At 41.2% G+C, this 17,514-nt stretch overlaps 1 protein-coding gene across 5 annotated transcripts in view; it reads right to left on the bottom strand.

Annotated features, from left to right (window-relative positions):
• The window catches only part of PIGG (phosphatidylinositol glycan anchor biosynthesis class G (EMM blood group)), an 86,773-nt gene that overhangs the window by 22,067 nt on the left and 47,192 nt on the right, over positions 1-17,514 (bottom strand). For all 5 annotated transcript variants that reach the window (XR_004081349.2, XM_031054192.2, XM_031054194.2 and 2 more), the window contains one exon: positions 9,165-9,328. Coding sequence is in view for 4 of the 5 variants with exons in the window: in XM_031054192.2 (XP_030910052.2) it covers positions 9,165-9,328 (164 nt within the window). In the remaining variant the exon portion in view is untranslated. The remainder of the gene's footprint in view (positions 1-9,164; positions 9,329-17,514) is intronic.

The raw sequence follows: 17,514 nt of genomic DNA, 5'->3' as shown, positions 1-17,514 counted from the left end.
ATATGTGGGAGGCAAAGCGTGTGCAGGAGAGCCAACATGTACATGATAAAGAACATGCACAAGAGAAAGAAATGCAATAGAGGGAGGAAGTGTGCAAGAGGGAAAGCACACAAATGGAAGGGAGTGTACACAAGAGGCAAAGAGATCGTAATGGGCAAAGTGACAGAATGAGATAGGGAAGAGGGTAAGCAGAAGACAAAATCACATCAGAGAGGCACAGCACATAAGACAGGTTAAATGTCAAGAGAGGCAACACATGCAGCATTAGGGAGTAGGGAAAGCATAACAGAGGGAACATATAGAATCATTTAGGTAGGAAAAGACCCTTAAGATCATCAAGTCTTAATGTTTCATAATATCCAATCTAAACTTGATGCTATTTCTTCTCATTCTGTCACTCACTAACTTGGGAAAAGACCAACACCCACCTTGCTACAACCTCCATTCAAGTAGACATAGGGAGCCCTTAAGGTCTTCCCTGATCCTCCTTTTCTCCAAACCACTCCGGTTCCCTCAGCCGTTCCTCATCAACTTGTGCTCCAGACCCTTCACCAGCTTCCTTGCCTTTCTCTGCACCCACTCCAGCACCTCAATGTCTCTCTTGCAGTGAGGGGCCCAGAACGGAGCACAGGATTTGAGGTGCAGCCTCACCAGTGCTGAGTACAGGGGAATGATCACTGCCATGGCCCTGTTGGCCACACTATTGCTGATACAGGCCAGGATGCTGTTGGCCTTCTTGGCTGCCTGGGCACAAGCTGGCTCATGTTCAGCTCCATCAAGCAGCATCCCCAGGTTCTTTTCCACCAAGCAGCTTTCCAGCCACTCTTCACCAAGCCTGGAGGGCTTGCATGGGGTTGTTGTGGCCCAAGTACGGAACCTGGCACTTTGCCTTGTTGAACCTTATACCACTGGCTACAGCCCATGGATCTAGCCTGCCCAGATCCCTCTGCAGAGCCTTCCTACCCTTCAGCAAATCAACACTCCCACCCAGCTTGGTGGTGTGTGAAAATTTACTGAGGGTGCACTCAGTTCCCAAGTCCAGATCACTGATAAGGATGTACATAAAGGCAGGCAAAGCACATCAGAGAGAAAGGCAAAAGGCACACAGGAAAAAGGTGTAAGAGAGAAGTTCAGAGGCAGCAGGACACACACACCAACAGAGAGAAGGAAATGACGGGAGAGAATAAAGAGGGATAAGAGAAGGCGGAAAGCCAGTGTGTGTGAGAAGGGACTTGATAAAGCTTGAAAGACAGAGGCAAAGTCCATCCAAGAGACAAGAAATAACCCAAGAGAGGGAAAATGCAAGTCTAAGAAGGAGGGAAAGCAGGTCCAAGACAAGCAGAAAGTAGGGTCTGTCTGGGGGAAGCTCTACAGATTGAGAAGAAGAACTGTAGATATAGGAGGGACAGAGAGCTAGCAAGAAGGAGAAAGCACAAGTGAGAGACTGTAAGATTAAAAGAGGGAAAGTGCATGCAAGAAAGAAAGACAGGAAAGCATACAAAGCAGCAAAGAGTGAACAAGGGAAGGAAGTACAAGAGAAAGAAGGCAGGTGAGGGAAAAAAAAGTGAGACAGATGTAAGCTATTGAGCATGTAATGGAGAGGGAAAGTGCAAGTTATTTTCATTTGTGAGAGTGTGTGAGAGAGATGCAACATGTGTGAGACATGGGAAAGCATGCAAGAAAGGAGAAAATCTATACACAGAAAGGAAGACAGAAAAAGCAAAAGCAAGAGACGGAACATGCAAGAAAGACACATGAGAGCAAAAGTGCACAAGAAGGAAAGCAAGGGGGAGACGAAGCACATCCAAGTAAGAGGGGGAGAGAATGTCTGAGTAGAAGCACGCATGCGCAGGAAGGAGAGTGCATGTGTGAGAGGGTAAGCAGCGATGGGGGAAGATGCATGCAAGAGGGGAACACACAAAGGAGAGGAGGAGCACACAAAAGAGATGGATGCATGCCAGCCAGGAGATGAGTACAAAGGAGAGGGATGCAGGCATGGAGAGAGAAAGCACATGAAAGAAGATGGAAATGCATTTGAGAAGAGGAAAAGTGTGTAAGAGAAGGTGGATGTGCAAGTGACCAGGGGAGAAAGCACAAACAAGGCAGGGAGAGTGTGTGTATGAGAATGAGAAAGCACAACTAAGAGGGAGAAAGTATGCATGACAGAGGGGAAAAGCATGATGTGTGATTGTGAGGGGGGTGTGAGGAAGGAAGTGTCTGAGGAGGAAAGCGCATGGAGAAGCACGAGAAGAGGAAAAGAATGCTTGCAAAGGGGCCGAAGCATGAGAGGTACAGAAGCGCATGGAAGAGGAAAGAACAAAAGTAGGGAAGCCCATGAGAGAGAGTAAAGCACCTCAAGGAGGGCAAGTACATGTGCAAGAGGTGGGAAGCACATACATGAGAGGTCAGAAAAGCCTGCAACATGAAAGAGATGGGGAATACCCACACATGAGAGAGGATAAAAGCACCTCTATGGAAAGAACCATAAACTCCTCAAATTAGAGCTTGGGCAGAAATTGAAAAAAAAAAATCAGAAATCTTTCAATTCAAGACTACCCGTAAAGTGATAGAAAATTTAAAAATTAAAAAGCATTTCTGACATGTTTACCTCAAGTGGCCTCTACTTAAATCAGCAGTTCCATCAACGAGAATAAATCTCATAGTAATGGCAGTACACAGCATCAACAAGACCATTTAAAAGCTGTGTGGCCAACTCTACAATGCATTTGTGTAGTAGCAAGCACACTGGACCACAAATTCTCAATTAGGGTCAGTCATTATGAGAAAATAAGCCTCATTGAAACCAGATATGCCAATTCTATTAAAAAAATGAGATCATAACTTTTGAAGTTCCAAATCTGTTCAGATGCTTACACAAAGATCTACACAAAGCAAAAATAACCTAAGCCAGCCCAAATCTGTGCATTTATAAATTTTGTGCACAGAACTTTCCCTAACATTTACATAGAAAGTGTTTCAGCTCCTAAACCAGAGCTGCATAGCTGGTCCAGGGAGCAAGAGGATGACATTTATTTTGCAAATGGCTTTGTAGCAATTTGTCAATTGTTTATAGCATAGAGGCAACTGCAGGCAATCTACTTAGTTGGATCACCTTTCATTAAGAAAGTACTCTCCAGCAGTAGGAACTACGGCTGCCTAAAAGAAACCTCATAGGAAAAGTCAGTGTCTCACCAGCATGACAAAAGAATGAATAGAGAGCACTAACAACATATAAGAGAAATCTCCAACCACCACTGCAATGACAGCATATCAGGAAATACCTGAGTAAAATACTCTTCCAGGGTGTCGAAATAAAACTCTGTTCCAGTTTTATCAGATAACTTCCAGACTTTCATGCACATCAACAAAAGGTAGGTACCTTCTTTTATACTGTTTTTAATTTTTGTTTATTTAAAGGGACTACTAGCAAACACAACAGGTAAGAGATATTACCATTCTAGAGAAAGCAGCAGGATATTCATAGTTGCAAACATTTTTGCAGCTTTAATTAACCAAATTAATTAAGACAGAATGTGTGAAACCAGAATTAAAAATAATTAAAAATACCAAAGGGTTCAGTATTTTCAGACAGGCTATGGCAGAAAGAAAAAAGAATTCATGTATTTAACATCGATTGTGAATGGGGGACCCTTATGAATCAAACACATTAGGTTGAAGATGGCAAAAGCTCATGTCGATTCCTGAAATTCCCTTAGCTAGCATGCCTTTCTAATTCTGTTTGGATCAGCATTATAAAAGAATTTGCAGCAAAACTTAAGCTTGCTGTGCCAGCATTCCAAATTAACAGAGTCACAACATAACGAGTCTGTCAACTACTAACATCCTTCTGTTGGGCATAACTCCTGTTTTCAATACCTGGAAGCCATTTGCTAACATCAAAGCACTGTTAAAACTATTGATAGCTAATGAAGAAAATCTAATAAGCATGCAGCCTTATCATGCTAGGAAATGTCCACCAGTTCATCCTGACACTTGACTCATTAAACCAATTAAAACACAGATTTCAATGTGCTAGAAATCTGAAAACTAGCACAATGCCTAGCTAAAGAGTGGTAATTACACAACACTGTGAACATCACCCACATGACAATTTTGTTTGGGTGGAAGCTTGAAAACTGAATCCATCTGGAGTGTACTGCCAGTGAGTTCACATAATATGGGTCAGATTATCCAAAAAAATGGCCCTTTTCCTGATCATAAGGATCCCAAAATCCAAAATTCTACTTCAGAGCAATACAGTGGCCACTGTAAAACTACCCTTTACATGAATCAGGTGCTCTCTGGAATTTATGCAAGTCACACACAGAATACTTGGTTAAGTTCAGACATCCGTTTAATCAGTACTCTGTCTCAAAAATAGTTTCAAGAGTTATTGCACAGTTTCCATGGAGACTGAAGCCAGAGAGTTGTTCTTTCTATTTTTGTCTGTGCAAATCCCATCACAGTTAAGCTGCCAAGTTTCTCAGGAGAGCCTGAAGGACTAAAAGTGGCAGTAATACCCATGTTACTGTCTATCACAAGCCACTTAATTATTTTAGAAACATATTTACCTTTCCATATGAGAAGAATATTTCATAGTTCCACGTGTTTGATCAGATGGAAGCAAATTGTTTAAGGAGTTACAACCACATTTCCACAGCAAAAGTTTTATTTTATAACCTAGTTATATTCTATCCCATTTTACTATATTGGCCAAAGGTACATCAGCTGCATGCATCTAATGCACTTTAACCTCACAAGGAGTCTTTTAACACCTTCTTCCATAACAACCTCCCACACAAACTAACGCAGTTAAGGCTAGGAAAGTGGGCAGTGAGGTGGATTGAAACCTGCTCAAATCCCAGGCTCACAGGGCTGTGATTAGTAGGACAAAGTCCATCTGAAGGCCAGTCACTAGCAAACAACCAGGCAAGGGCTTGACACTGAGGCTGATACTCTTTAACATCTTTATTAATGACCTGGATGATGGGGCAGAGTGCCCCCTCAGTAAGTACACACGCTATGCAGAACTGGGAGGAGTGGTTGATAGAGCAGATGGGTCTGCTGCCACTCGGAGGCACCCCAAGAGGCTGCAGAAATCATCTGACAAGAAACTCAGTAAGTTTAGCAAGGAGAGATGGCAAATCCTGCACCTGGGGAAGAAAAACCCCATTAAGCAGGACAGCCTTTGGGCTATCTGAAAAACAGCTTGGCAGAGAAGGACATAGGTTGCTCCTGATGGACAATAAGGTGATCATGAGCAAGCAATGCTCCCCTGAACCAACCCAGCTGTCGTGGGAAAAGAAGAACCAGCAGACTGAGGAAGGTGATTTTTTCTGCCTGCTGAGCAGTGGTGAGATCACATCTGGGGTTCTGGATCCAGTTCTGGGCTCCCCAGTACAAGACAAACACAGGTGTATGAGCAAGTTCACTGAAAGGTCACAAAGATGAGGAAGGGACTGAAGCATCTGTATAAAATGAGAAGCTGAGAAAGCAGGGATTGTTTAGCCTTGAGAAGGCCCATCAGGGATCTCACCAGTGTTCATAAACATTTAATAAGCAGAAATAAGACAATGTACCCAGACTCTTCCCAGTGTTGCCCAGTGGAAGGATGAAAGGCAATGGACACAAACTGAAATATAACAAATTCCCCTTAAACATCAGAAAACAGCTGTTTTGCTGAGGCAGTTGTCATACACTGGAACAGGTTGCCCAAGGAGACCCTGGAGTGTCCACCCTTGGAGATACTCAAAAACCAACTAAACATGGCCCTGATGAACCTGCTCTGGTTGACCTTCCGCTGGACAGGAGGGTTGGATCCAGAGTCAATTATTCTGTGATTCCAAAAATGTTAAGCACAGAGAGAAGGAAGGATACACATGTATACTTGCCCCTAGGTAGTTATCCCCCAGTAGAGCTTAGCTTCTAAAAACTCCATCAAGAAGCTCTGTTAAACCAACACAACTGATGCATCTGTAAGTTACATAAGCTCTGCTAAATGTCTGGAATAAACAAAGGCAGTTAGCAGTGAAGTCAGGCTTCCCTGTCCAGGTCAACTTCCCCAGATGCAACAGTACTAAAACAGGCTGCAGGATGCCAGAATGGCACTGCTGAGCAGTTCTGGGCACACCCATCCTGCTGAGACTGTATCACGGTGGCTCAGGAATCCTGACAACATCCTGTGGTTATCTAATGAGATCCACTCAGCATACTCCCTTTGGAGGAGTTTGCAGCTGGATTAGACCTTCCTATCTGGAGGAAGTCTGGAAAGGATCTTCATCTTGCATTCAGAATCATATTAAAAAAAGGGTTGAATTTCACTGACCAAGGCATATTATTTATAAATCACTGAATAAGAATCCTTTATGAAGAACATTCAAAAGCTTCCACAACTTTAAAATTTCAGTCTCCTATACATTTAAGAAAACACATGAAGCAGCTGAACCTCTGCCTTCTGCAGCTTCAGCTTTGGCTTCAAGGAATAACAAAGTAATTAGGGCAGCAGTAACAAAACAGAAGAGTAAAATAAAAAGTGTAGAGACCAAGTTCTGAGCACCACCACATACCAATTTAAAGAAGTTCCAGCAGCTACAGATATGCCAGTCCAGAGTTACGTACTGTTCCATAGAAGAAACAACCTTACCAGCTGACTCAAATGAACTTTAAAAAGGCTACAGACACCAGCCGCTCCATGGAATCTACTTACATAAGTGATGTGGGTATTACAGGTCACAGCTACCCACCTGAGAGCAGTTTAAATGAGCACTGTACCTGGCAACACTACTAGCTGAGCTTTTAATCTGCAAAAATCCAATCAAAAAAACATCAGAACAACAACCAACATGACTATAGAGGCACATTTGAAACAATGCTAAACAAGTACAGACCCTTAAAGATTTTGTTAAAGTTGTTTATTATTTTGTTAGTAGAGCACTGAAAAAAACATGCTGTATGGTGCCACTTTCTCTTAATTGTATGTTAGTGTTCATCACAGTCTGCAGCCTAAGGTTTAAACAACATTAAAACTTCAGCTCTTTAAAAATATTATGGGTGGTCTTATTCTTCCCTTCTCCCTTCCCAGGCAATGGGACTGAGGCAGTTTACTCCTCTGTCCTTAGAGTCCTCTAAGCACAAGCAATAAATTCCAGTTCCAAAGCATCTTCAGTGAAATAACAAAGAATGGAAAGCAGGACTGCTAAAAAAATAGACAACATGGGAACATGGATGTGACCAGTGAAACTGGCTAGCACTATTCTAAACAAAGCATGACAGAGATATAAAGGAGTTGGAGAAAACAGTAGATTAATAGAATGTAAGTAATACCCTAGGTCATGGGTCACATATTTACTAGAAGAGGTGAGGCTTTATATGAGATATATGATAGTTCTCTTTAAAGAGAGCTGAAAAAAATTGAGAAAATCTGAAGAGCTTTGATACCAGGAAGATGCACTGATGGAGCAAAGCAGCAACTAAATCTAAACTTAGGAGCACTAGAAACAGGGATTTAATACCAAGTTTGGTGTCAAGTCACCAGATAGGAAAATTCAAGGAAGGGGTCTCTGTGGTTTTATAAATCCAGACATCAATATTTAGTGTATTTCACATGTATTCCTCTGAAGCAAAAAAACATCAGAATGAACAGAGAAAGTGATGGGTTTCAAAGGCATTATAAAGACCAGCACTTAGACAGTACCAATCTATATGAGAGCAAAGATGACTTCAAGGCAGATGGCCTCAGACTAAGAGCTAACATTCCACAGTTTGTCTTAATCTACATTACTACAATGACCTAGCATTGGGCTGCATAACTCACTGTGATAAAGCAGAGAGAGACAGACATCTTTAGAGTGTAATATGGGAGACAGGCAAATTGGTGAATTAAGGTGAACAATTACTATACCTGCTAAAAGGTGCCTGTTAATATGGAGCAATGGACACAATGACTGTGCAGGAATTCAGCCTATTAGAATAGGTCCTTCTTGATTCAAAAACCTCCACTAGTCTGTCCAGCCTGGTCAGCTGGAGATCAAATCTCTTTTGCACTTTTGATGGATACACACATGCCAACACAAGTTCACAGTGTAGGTATAGCCGAGAACAAAAAAAAAAAAAAATCAAACAGAAAACAAAAAGCACTAACAGGATGAGACTGGATGACACTCTGCAGATAAGTCAGAAGTTTACGGAGGATAAGGGAAAGTGCTATGACAAAATAAATACTTCTGAAGTCCCACCTGCCAAGCCTGCTGTAACATTTTTGTCCCTCATTAAAAAAAAAAAAAAGAAAGAAAGAAAAAGTACATTTATATTCCACAGATAATACAGGAAAGACTCTGGGGTGGTAAGAACTAAGTCACTGTCAAATGTTACATTTGTTAAAATATATAAACTTTTTGCATTGTTATTATACAGGAAGGAACTAACAACTCCTCTATTATACTGCATCTCACTTTGAATGTCCTGGAAGATGAGTTAAATGCAATATCAGAGAGTCCAACTGGATTTTACATGCACACTCTAAGTTACATGAGTATTTTCCAATTATGTGTTCTTAAAATTTCAAATGCACTAGTTAATTTTCCATTAACCAATCCACCACACAAGATATCAAAAAGTATGAATATTTTAGCTACAAATGACTGCAATAACCAGTAACATACAATAAATCTGGTTTATCTATAAAACGTATGTCACTATACCAAACAAGGACAGACATTCAAAGAACAGCCCATTAGTTAAGTATGAATTCTGATCTATTACTTTAAAAAGTCCTTCTCAGGTCTCCTACTTAGTAGGTTCTAAGAAGAATGTTTTTAGGCAGCACATGCTGTTACAACAAAACATAGTAAAATTGTAAGTAACTCAGCACAGCAAACTGAGAGCTCATTAAGAAACACAGTTAGTAAAACACACATTTATATCCCCAGTGCAAAACTTCTGCGGAGAAAAAGGAACTAGAAGAGTCAGGTGATACAAACCCATACGAAAAAAACCCACCAAAAAATACCCCAAAAAACCATGCATTTTCTTACCAGAACATTAACTTCCAAGGAAGAAAATTATGTGACCAACACTGTTTGTTTGAGAAGGAGTACACTATATGGATGGCATTTGTATGTGCAATATGTAGAGAGGAGAATTACTTTAATACAAAACATGATTACCTGCTAACTTCAGAACTCAAGTAGCACAGCAGATGAATGGCCCAAAGCAAAGGTCCTGCATATGCTGCAAATGCTGTAAGGAAGATTGCTGGTATTTCCACATAGCTTTCTAGTCCCACAAAACCTGCTGAAACATCCACAGAAGCAATGCCATTTGAATTTCCCTGAAAACAGGAATTAAAAAGTAAGGCTTCAAATATCTCTGAAGAAACATTTAGAATACATTATAATAATATAAATTATTGTAGCAGTTGAACAGTTACTCTTTAAGCCACTTTATAATACAGCCATATTCTTTACATCAGAATTTCAATAAAGTAGCTTACCAAACAAGAGCTTTTATTGAGGATTTACAGACCAATATGGGCATAAACGGCATGATCTTTCATTTGTCTTATTTTGCATGCAAATTAACATGGCTATTGTTTAATAAATTACATCCAAGAAAAGAGTTTAAAGCAAGTGGCTACTCCTGCTGATTTCAGTCACAGTAATGTAATTAAAAATGCATTTTCCATCATGCATGGTTCAAACACAAGATTTTAGGCTTGTTGCCCAAAATTATACCAGAAGATTAATATTTCCTGCCGTTAGAGATGGAATGGCTCCAATTTAGACCTGTAGAGGAACACTACACTGGCCGCCTGCCATATGACACAAGCTGCTGCATGCAACCAGATTAAGGCTTACAAATTCAGAGAGGTTTCTGCTTTCCAAGATTCTATACCACATTTGCATTGAAACAGACCAAAAGTCAGCCTAGATAGACTGAATCATCAATAAAGGAAATTTAAAATGTAGAAAAACAGAAGGAACATACAGTAATGAAAGTATTAAGAGCTGTCCAAGACTTGTATGTTTTACCTAGTTTTCTTTTTCCAGTGACTAAGACCACAAAGTAACAAAGAATAATATAAAATTGAAGGAAGTATTTTCTACTGAAAATGCCTAAGTATTTAACTTTACTCAAATATCTAAAGCAGAAAACACATCCTGTGATTAAGGCAGAATATTTCTCAGCAGGTCAAAGACAGGTTTCTTCAGACTAGTGTGAAAGCTCTCATACATTCTTGGAGAAGCTGATCTGTTTCTACAGCACTGGTATTCTAACAGCCATCAAACTCTCCTTTTCCCTCTACAGAATTCCAGACCAACACAAAACTAAGTGCTGTAACCACCAAGACCCTCACATCCAGTCTCAGCAAAGCATATAAGAAGTGGCAGCTCCCCCATTCCCTCCAATCTGATCTCCTCTCACCTTAGTGAGCTGTCTTGAACCACCAAGATATCCCAGCAAGGAAGTCTTCTGATCACATACACATGTCTGGGTTGCCCACAAAATTCAGAGCACACCAGGAAGCAGGAAGACCAGGTAGCTTTTTCAACTACATAAGTAACCAGCCACGAGGGACAGGAAAAACTGTGTTTCTGAAATAGCTCTAACAACTAAGAAGAAAAAGACCATCCATGACAACAGAACAATTCAGAGCTCATCACCAGCACTTTCCCTGTGAATCCTACCATGAAGATCTCCCCAGAATGTAAGAGGAGACTGAAGCTGTAAGAAGGCAGCAGGCTCTAGCTTTTACCAACATACCATACAGCAGAGGATCTTGACTTACGTCAGTCTTCCTCATTTTGACCTTCACCATGCACCACTGTAGTGACTGTTGCACTGCACAAGTGTAACACATTATTGTTATGCATTTAGTGTAAAGTTCAGCAATGACAGGAGCAGAGCAAATAACTATGATGAGCCACTGAAGTAAAAGCTGATCTGTGCCCTAGTACCTGTAAGTTGAGACTGGAAAAGAAAGCTGTAAAGCAAAGCCCCTCCTCAGGTTTAAGGTGAAGTGACTAAAGACAAGGCAAGAGCAGAAAGGTCAAGTGCAACCCTCTGAGAGCAGGGCAGGGTGCTGCTCCTCAACAAGTTTGCCAGGGACAGGTAGGGAGAGAATCTGCTCTCTCTTCCCCCAGTCCTTGTCCAAAGTAACAGCTCTTTCCCCCCATCACACCTACTTATTTTCTCTTCTCTTCTTCTCTGTATAATGCATGCAGAGTAGAAAAGCTAAGACGTCAAGCAATCCTGCTCATCTTATGAAGACATGAAAAGTCTTTTCACATTGTTTGCTCCTCCTGGACATGTACATGATTGATCCATGGCACCTCAGAGCAACTCCCCATCCCACTGCATGTGAGAAGGAGCAAGAATAAATACAGCAATCAGGAGTGCATGTCACTGGTCCTGCACAAAAGGGTAAAAAGATGTACTCTCCTCTGGAAGGCAGTGAGGACAGAGGAAGGAACCAGCTGAAGGAATAGTGCTTTCCACCTTCCTGACTTCCTTTAACACAGGGCTCACTCCACCTATGTTTGACTTTTTTTAATGTGAGACAGCTGTAGAACAAGGAGAAACAAAGATATACACACTTAAATCCACACACTTACAACTCTGACCACACTGCGTGTTAAGTGTCCAAACACTTCACTCTCAGCCAGCTCCAAGGATACTATTGAAAGAGCCCTGCTGAGCAGTCAGCAACATTATTTCTTCATGTTAGATATCTTTCTCCAAGAATGATTTGATCTGAATTTTAGTAGCTTGTAACTTCTAATACTCCACACAATACATAAACGTCAATTCAGAGTGTCTGCTTTTATTTTAAAGTATCACTCAAGTATTTCAATGGTCTAATAGCTTATTGTGATAAGGGCAGAAAGTGGCAGAAGACAATGCACTATGGCATAAAAGCTTTCCATGATAATCCATCATCACCTAGATCAATGAAGCACAAATATAGGAACACTGGCTAAAGAAATTACGCAGCATATTTGTTACAGTAACAAAGGAAAATCCCTCCAAAGACAGTAATGAAACAATCTAAAACCCTCTTCAAAGCTGCAATGATTTTTCTGAAAATGTTGTAGATACCACATCACTCACTGAAAACGAGCAGTATCTCAATGACTCTCACTGAACTGAGAAGTACAGAGGTGCAAGACAAAAATGACATGCTTCTGCCTTGTTTAACGACTGATTTAGCATAGCAGACTGTTACTGCACTTTCACACATAATTTTTTGTCTTTCTAGTAACTGGAACCCTATGAACATGCGCAGAATGAGAAATTTAGTTATGTGAAACAAATCATTTAAGGAGAAAAAAAAGTGGAATAATTTGAAAAAAAATAAAATGGAGACAACTGTGCTGTCTCTGCTGTTGGAGGTTTCAAGACCCTGAGCTCCATCACTGCATCACACATCTCTTTCCTCTAGAACCCCTGAGAATGGGATTGAGTTGTGGTCCTGCTGAGGTCCTCTCCAATCTAAGTTATCCTACAACGCTTTGAAATCAGAGCAAGAGAAAGCTGTCAACCACTTCAAAATGTCACTCAGTCTCTCTCTTTACCTAAAGGCAAAATGAATTGGATACAAATTATTCCGAAAATGTACAAACCTATTCTGTTCTCCTCCAATAATTAAAATTAGCAGAATATAAGCAAGTCCTAATATTTTGAGACTGGGGTTTTTTTTCTCCTCTTCTGCAGATATACTGCTGTAAGGATAGAAACAAAACCCCGCAAGACTAATAAATAAATACCTGGAATTTTTGTTCATTTATGAGCTTTCACATAGTAACAAAAGTATTTTAAGACATATTTACATCAACAATTTTTTTTAGGATCTGCTGTAGTTAAGAGAAACAACCAAGATGTTTATTTCTATTCTTGTTGTATTTGAAGGGCACATAGCAATCCTAAAGATATAATACATTTTTGGGAAGTGACTGATGAGTTATGAGATGTGAACAACACAGAGCTTAGGATAAAGCAATCAGTCATTCCATCTTGTTGAAAAATTCATCAAGAGGTTCTCAAGCTTGCAATAACATCCTGACAAATAAGTGGCATTCTGACTAAATGTGTTAATTTCACAGTTTTTTTACAATAGTCAAATATTTTTAACTTTGCTTCTCTTCACTGAATTAGACAAAACAATAAATAAAGCAAAGATCCTAACTACTAAAACAAACCTAAAAAACGAAGTGATTGTATCCAGCTCCACACACAACTTTAGCTACTCAAGCTCTGGAAACCTCCAAGTGTGAAGACTGCACAACCTGTGTGAGTAACCTTTTCCAATGCTTACCATTCACAAGTCTTGCTGAAGGGCTGGAAAAACAGATTTATGTCTAGTATTCCCAAGTTAAAACTGTTTAATAAATTTGCCTTTTAAGTTCACATTGTCAGAAAGCAGCAAGGGCAAGCTGGTTCTGCATGGGAAGGTAAGATGGTAAATGAGCGTGAAAACAAAGCAAGTGAGAGCAGTAAGTCAGGAGGACTGGGAATGCTAAGCGGCATGTCCAGGTCAGAGTTGGATCCAGAGACAGTGATCGGGGCCAGACTCAGTTCAAGGGTTACACAGCAAGTCTGTAGTGATGGTTAGTGGAAAGGAGTGAAGGGGAAAGGGACCTGGGGGTCCTGGTGGATAGGAGGATGACCATGAGCCAGCAATGTGCCCTTGTGGCCAAGAAGGCAAATGGCATCCGAGGGTGCATTAGAAAGGGTGTGGTTAGTAGGGCAAGAGAGGTTCTCCTCCCCCTCTACTCTGCCCTGGTGAGGCTGCATCTGGAATATTGCATCCAGTTCTGGGCCCCTCAGTTCAAGGAGGACAGGGAATTGCTTGAAAGAGTCCAGCGCAGAGCCACAAAGATGATTAAGGGAGTGGAACACCTCCCTTATGAGGAGAGGCTGAGGGAGCTGGGTCTCTTTAGCTTGGAGAAGAGGAGACTGAGGGGTGACCTCATCAGTGTTTACAAATATGTAAAGGGTGGGTGTCAGGATGATGGAGCTAGGCTTTTTTCAGTGATATCCAGTGACAGGACAAGGGGCAATGGGTGTAAACTGGAGCATAGGAGGTTCCACGTTAACATCAGGAAGAACTTCTTTACTGTAAGAGTGACAGAGCACTGGAACAGGTTGCCCAGGGGGGTTGTGGAGTCTCCTACGTTGGAGATATTCAAGGCCCATCTGGACAAGTTCCTGTGTGATGTACTCTAGGTTACCCTGCTCTTGCAGGGGGGGTGGACTAGATGATCTTTTGAGGTCCCTTCCAACCCTTGGGATTCTGTGATTCTGTGACACGACAGGTCTCACACTAGGCCAGAAAGCCCAGACACTATGTCCAAGGCCAGATCAGGATTAAGAGACAGGCACAAACATACCTGCTTACACATCTGTGACACAGCTCAGGCAGTAAAGCATCATATTAAAAGCAGGTCTCACAGAACAGTAGGGTCAGGCCCTTCCTTATATCTTTTCTCCCAACAGCTCCTCTCAGTGAAGGAGATCACCTTGAACTCCACTAAACTAAGCTCTTAGGCAGGAGATGCACTCAGGGTCCTGGCACAGATGAAGCATGGAATGCAAAACCAAGTGTAAGCTCAAGGCACTTGACTTCAACCCATACTTACTTTGTTTTTCTTTCTACTTAAGCTAAAAGTATTAGATTCCACACCCAGACACTTAATTCCCTCACACACACACTTTCATCAACTATACCAACTGAGTAATGAAAAATACTATTTCTTCCTATGAATCTTGCTTACTCTGTACACAGGATTTTCACAGCTATACTTCCATAAAGTCTTTAAGGACACTACAATATTTTTTTGACAGAACACCGTCTCATTCATTAAATATTCTATCCTGAACAAGGCTATTTTTACTCACTATCATATTCTAAAGGCCATCACTTACATTCAACACTTTGCAAGACAGAGAAACTGTTTTTGTCATTTCTTACCCTATTGCAAATCAAGATTTAATAAAGGCTCAGGCAACATGGCAAGAAGTCTCATTCTTCTCATAATCACACCAGGACATGTGCAAAAAGTAGGTCTCTAAATCTCTCATATTTCCAGAGGAAAGGGTTTTAGATTTAGTTTATATTTCTCTTCTCTTGGCTCATTTAGCTAGCACAGTTTAAATTTAGTATCCAGTCTCATGTACATCCACAACGAATTTAGTGCTTTTTCCATTTCTGTATTTCAATCATAGATCTGCTATCATTTTTGTATGCCACATTAGATCTTTATGCCTGTCTGGAAATTAAAAACCTAGCACCACTGTGAACCCAGCCAGTTTAATAGTGGTAGCTCTACCACTCTGCTCAATCATGAAACTTGAGGAAGGAAAGTTAGGGAAGACATTCACATCTATGCCAGCAGTGCACATCATACCTTATAATAATACAGTTGTGTTTTTTTCACATCTTTTCCTTAGCACTCAAGAACAGGTATCACTTGCTTCAGAAATAGTAAACAAATGACTAGCTGGTACCAAGGCAGGCTTAACAGAGGTCAATACTGAAGTTGAGCACTTTCACCTTACAAGGAGGCTTTAACACCTCTCCCTAACAGGTTAAGAAAGTGGACAGTGAGGTGGATTGAAACCTGCTCAGATGCCAGGCTCATGGGGTTGTGATCAGCAGGACAACATCCACCTGAAGGCCAGACACTAGTGAACAACCACAGGCCTTGACACTAGGGCTGATACTCTTTAATATCTCCATTAATGACCTGGATGATGAGGCAGAGTGCCACCTCAGCAAGTATGCACACTGTGTCGAGCTGGGAGGAGTGGTATACTGGATACACCAGGTGGGTCTGATACCACTCAGAAAAGCTAGAGAGTGGGCTGACAAGAAACTCATGAAGTTCAAATGAGATGTCAAATCTGGCACTTGGGGATGAGAAAAATCCATGCTTTTAGTCAGGCTAAGGACTAGGTATATGGAAAGCAGCTTGGCAGAGATGCACATGGGGCCTTGGTGGACACCATGTTGTCTATACCTGTGCCCTTTGTGCAAAGACACAGTATCTGGGACTGCATGAGTCAACTGAAGGAGATGCTCCATTTCCTCTACTAAGCAACAGTGAGATCACATCTGGGCCGTTGAGTCCAGTTCTGAGCTCCCCAGCAGGGAACAGACATGGATGGAGCACAGAAAGTCTACTGAAGCACCGCAGAGATCATGATGGGAACAAAGCATATGTCATCTATCTGAACAAGCTGGTCTGTTTACCCTCAAGAGGAGGAAGCTCAGCAGGGATCATAATAATGTGTATAAATACCTGCTGAGGGGAAGAAAATGTAGTCAGACTCTGACCTTCTCAGTCTCTCAGTAGTGACTAGTGAATGGATGAAAAGCAATGAACACAACTGAAGTACAAGCAGTTCTATTTAAACACCAGGAAAAGTCTTTTTACTGGCTAGGGTGCTGCTACCAACTGTCCAGAGAGGTTGCACAGTCTTTGTCCTTGTAGGTAATTAAAATTGGACTGGACACCTGATGTGGCTGACCTGTTAAGATGGTGGAGACTGGACTGAATGATGTCCAGAGGCACCTTCCAGCCACAACTTTTCTGTAATCTGGTGGTTCTTTAAAATTTGCAGATAACTGTACCAAGAATTCATCATCACTGAAAATAGGTGCTTTATGAAAACATTCAAGCCATTCTTTATTAGTCCCTTTTTCACAGCTGGATTTTATTGCTAGCCTACCCACCATTAAACTTGTGGTGGCTACTTTTGCTTTGTACCTTAGTACTGAGAGGCCCTGCCTTCCGTGTCTTGACAGCCCCACTAAGGCCTGCTCTCAGAATGACATAATCAGAGCTGACTGCCTAAATAGTAACATTCAAGTCATGCAAAAGCTATTCAACCAGGAAGTGTTACATCCTCTGAGCAGGAAAACTGGGTAGGAAGGGGTAAATCATGATGATCTTATCCCCACCAGCAATTCCCTGTCCTCACATGTACTCTCACAGAAAAGTCAAGCCAATCCTTGGTAAAGTACTAACAGGATCGGAAATGGAATAGGGAAGTACCCTAAGCTTGACTACACCTTTAATATCCTCAGCCATGCCTTAAAAGTAAAGCCAACACAGGTCTCACCTTGACATTTTGCAACAAATCAGAAAGCCTCTCCTCCTAAAACATAAACAGCCCAATTCCCAGTTTAACAAATGCCCTCCTAAGATAGTCTGCTTACAAGAAGTTTTCAGTGTTATTAGAAGTGGAGAGAAACTCTCCAGCTCCAATACTAAGGAAAGTTTGTGGAATTGCAACCTTATTTGCAATGCAGAGACGTTATTGAAATTAGTAAGCCTCCTCAGGAATGAAGATACCATTCAATATAACAATAATAGCAATTCTGATTCTTGTAAGAGACATTACCTTGTCACAGAACTTCCCTTCAGTCATAAACTGTATGTAGACCTATTGTGATGCTACCAAAGGTTTCAAAAGCCTCAAGAATCAGGGACAAAAGACTTTATTGGTATTAAT

The sequence above is a fragment of the Melopsittacus undulatus genome, chromosome Z (assembly GCF_012275295.1).
Source record: "Melopsittacus undulatus isolate bMelUnd1 chromosome Z, bMelUnd1.mat.Z, whole genome shotgun sequence".
NCBI classification, from domain to species: domain Eukaryota; kingdom Metazoa; phylum Chordata; class Aves; order Psittaciformes; family Psittaculidae; genus Melopsittacus; species Melopsittacus undulatus.
The sequence above is the reverse complement of the archived record's forward strand: the minus strand, read 5'-3'. Positions and strand labels throughout refer to the sequence as shown.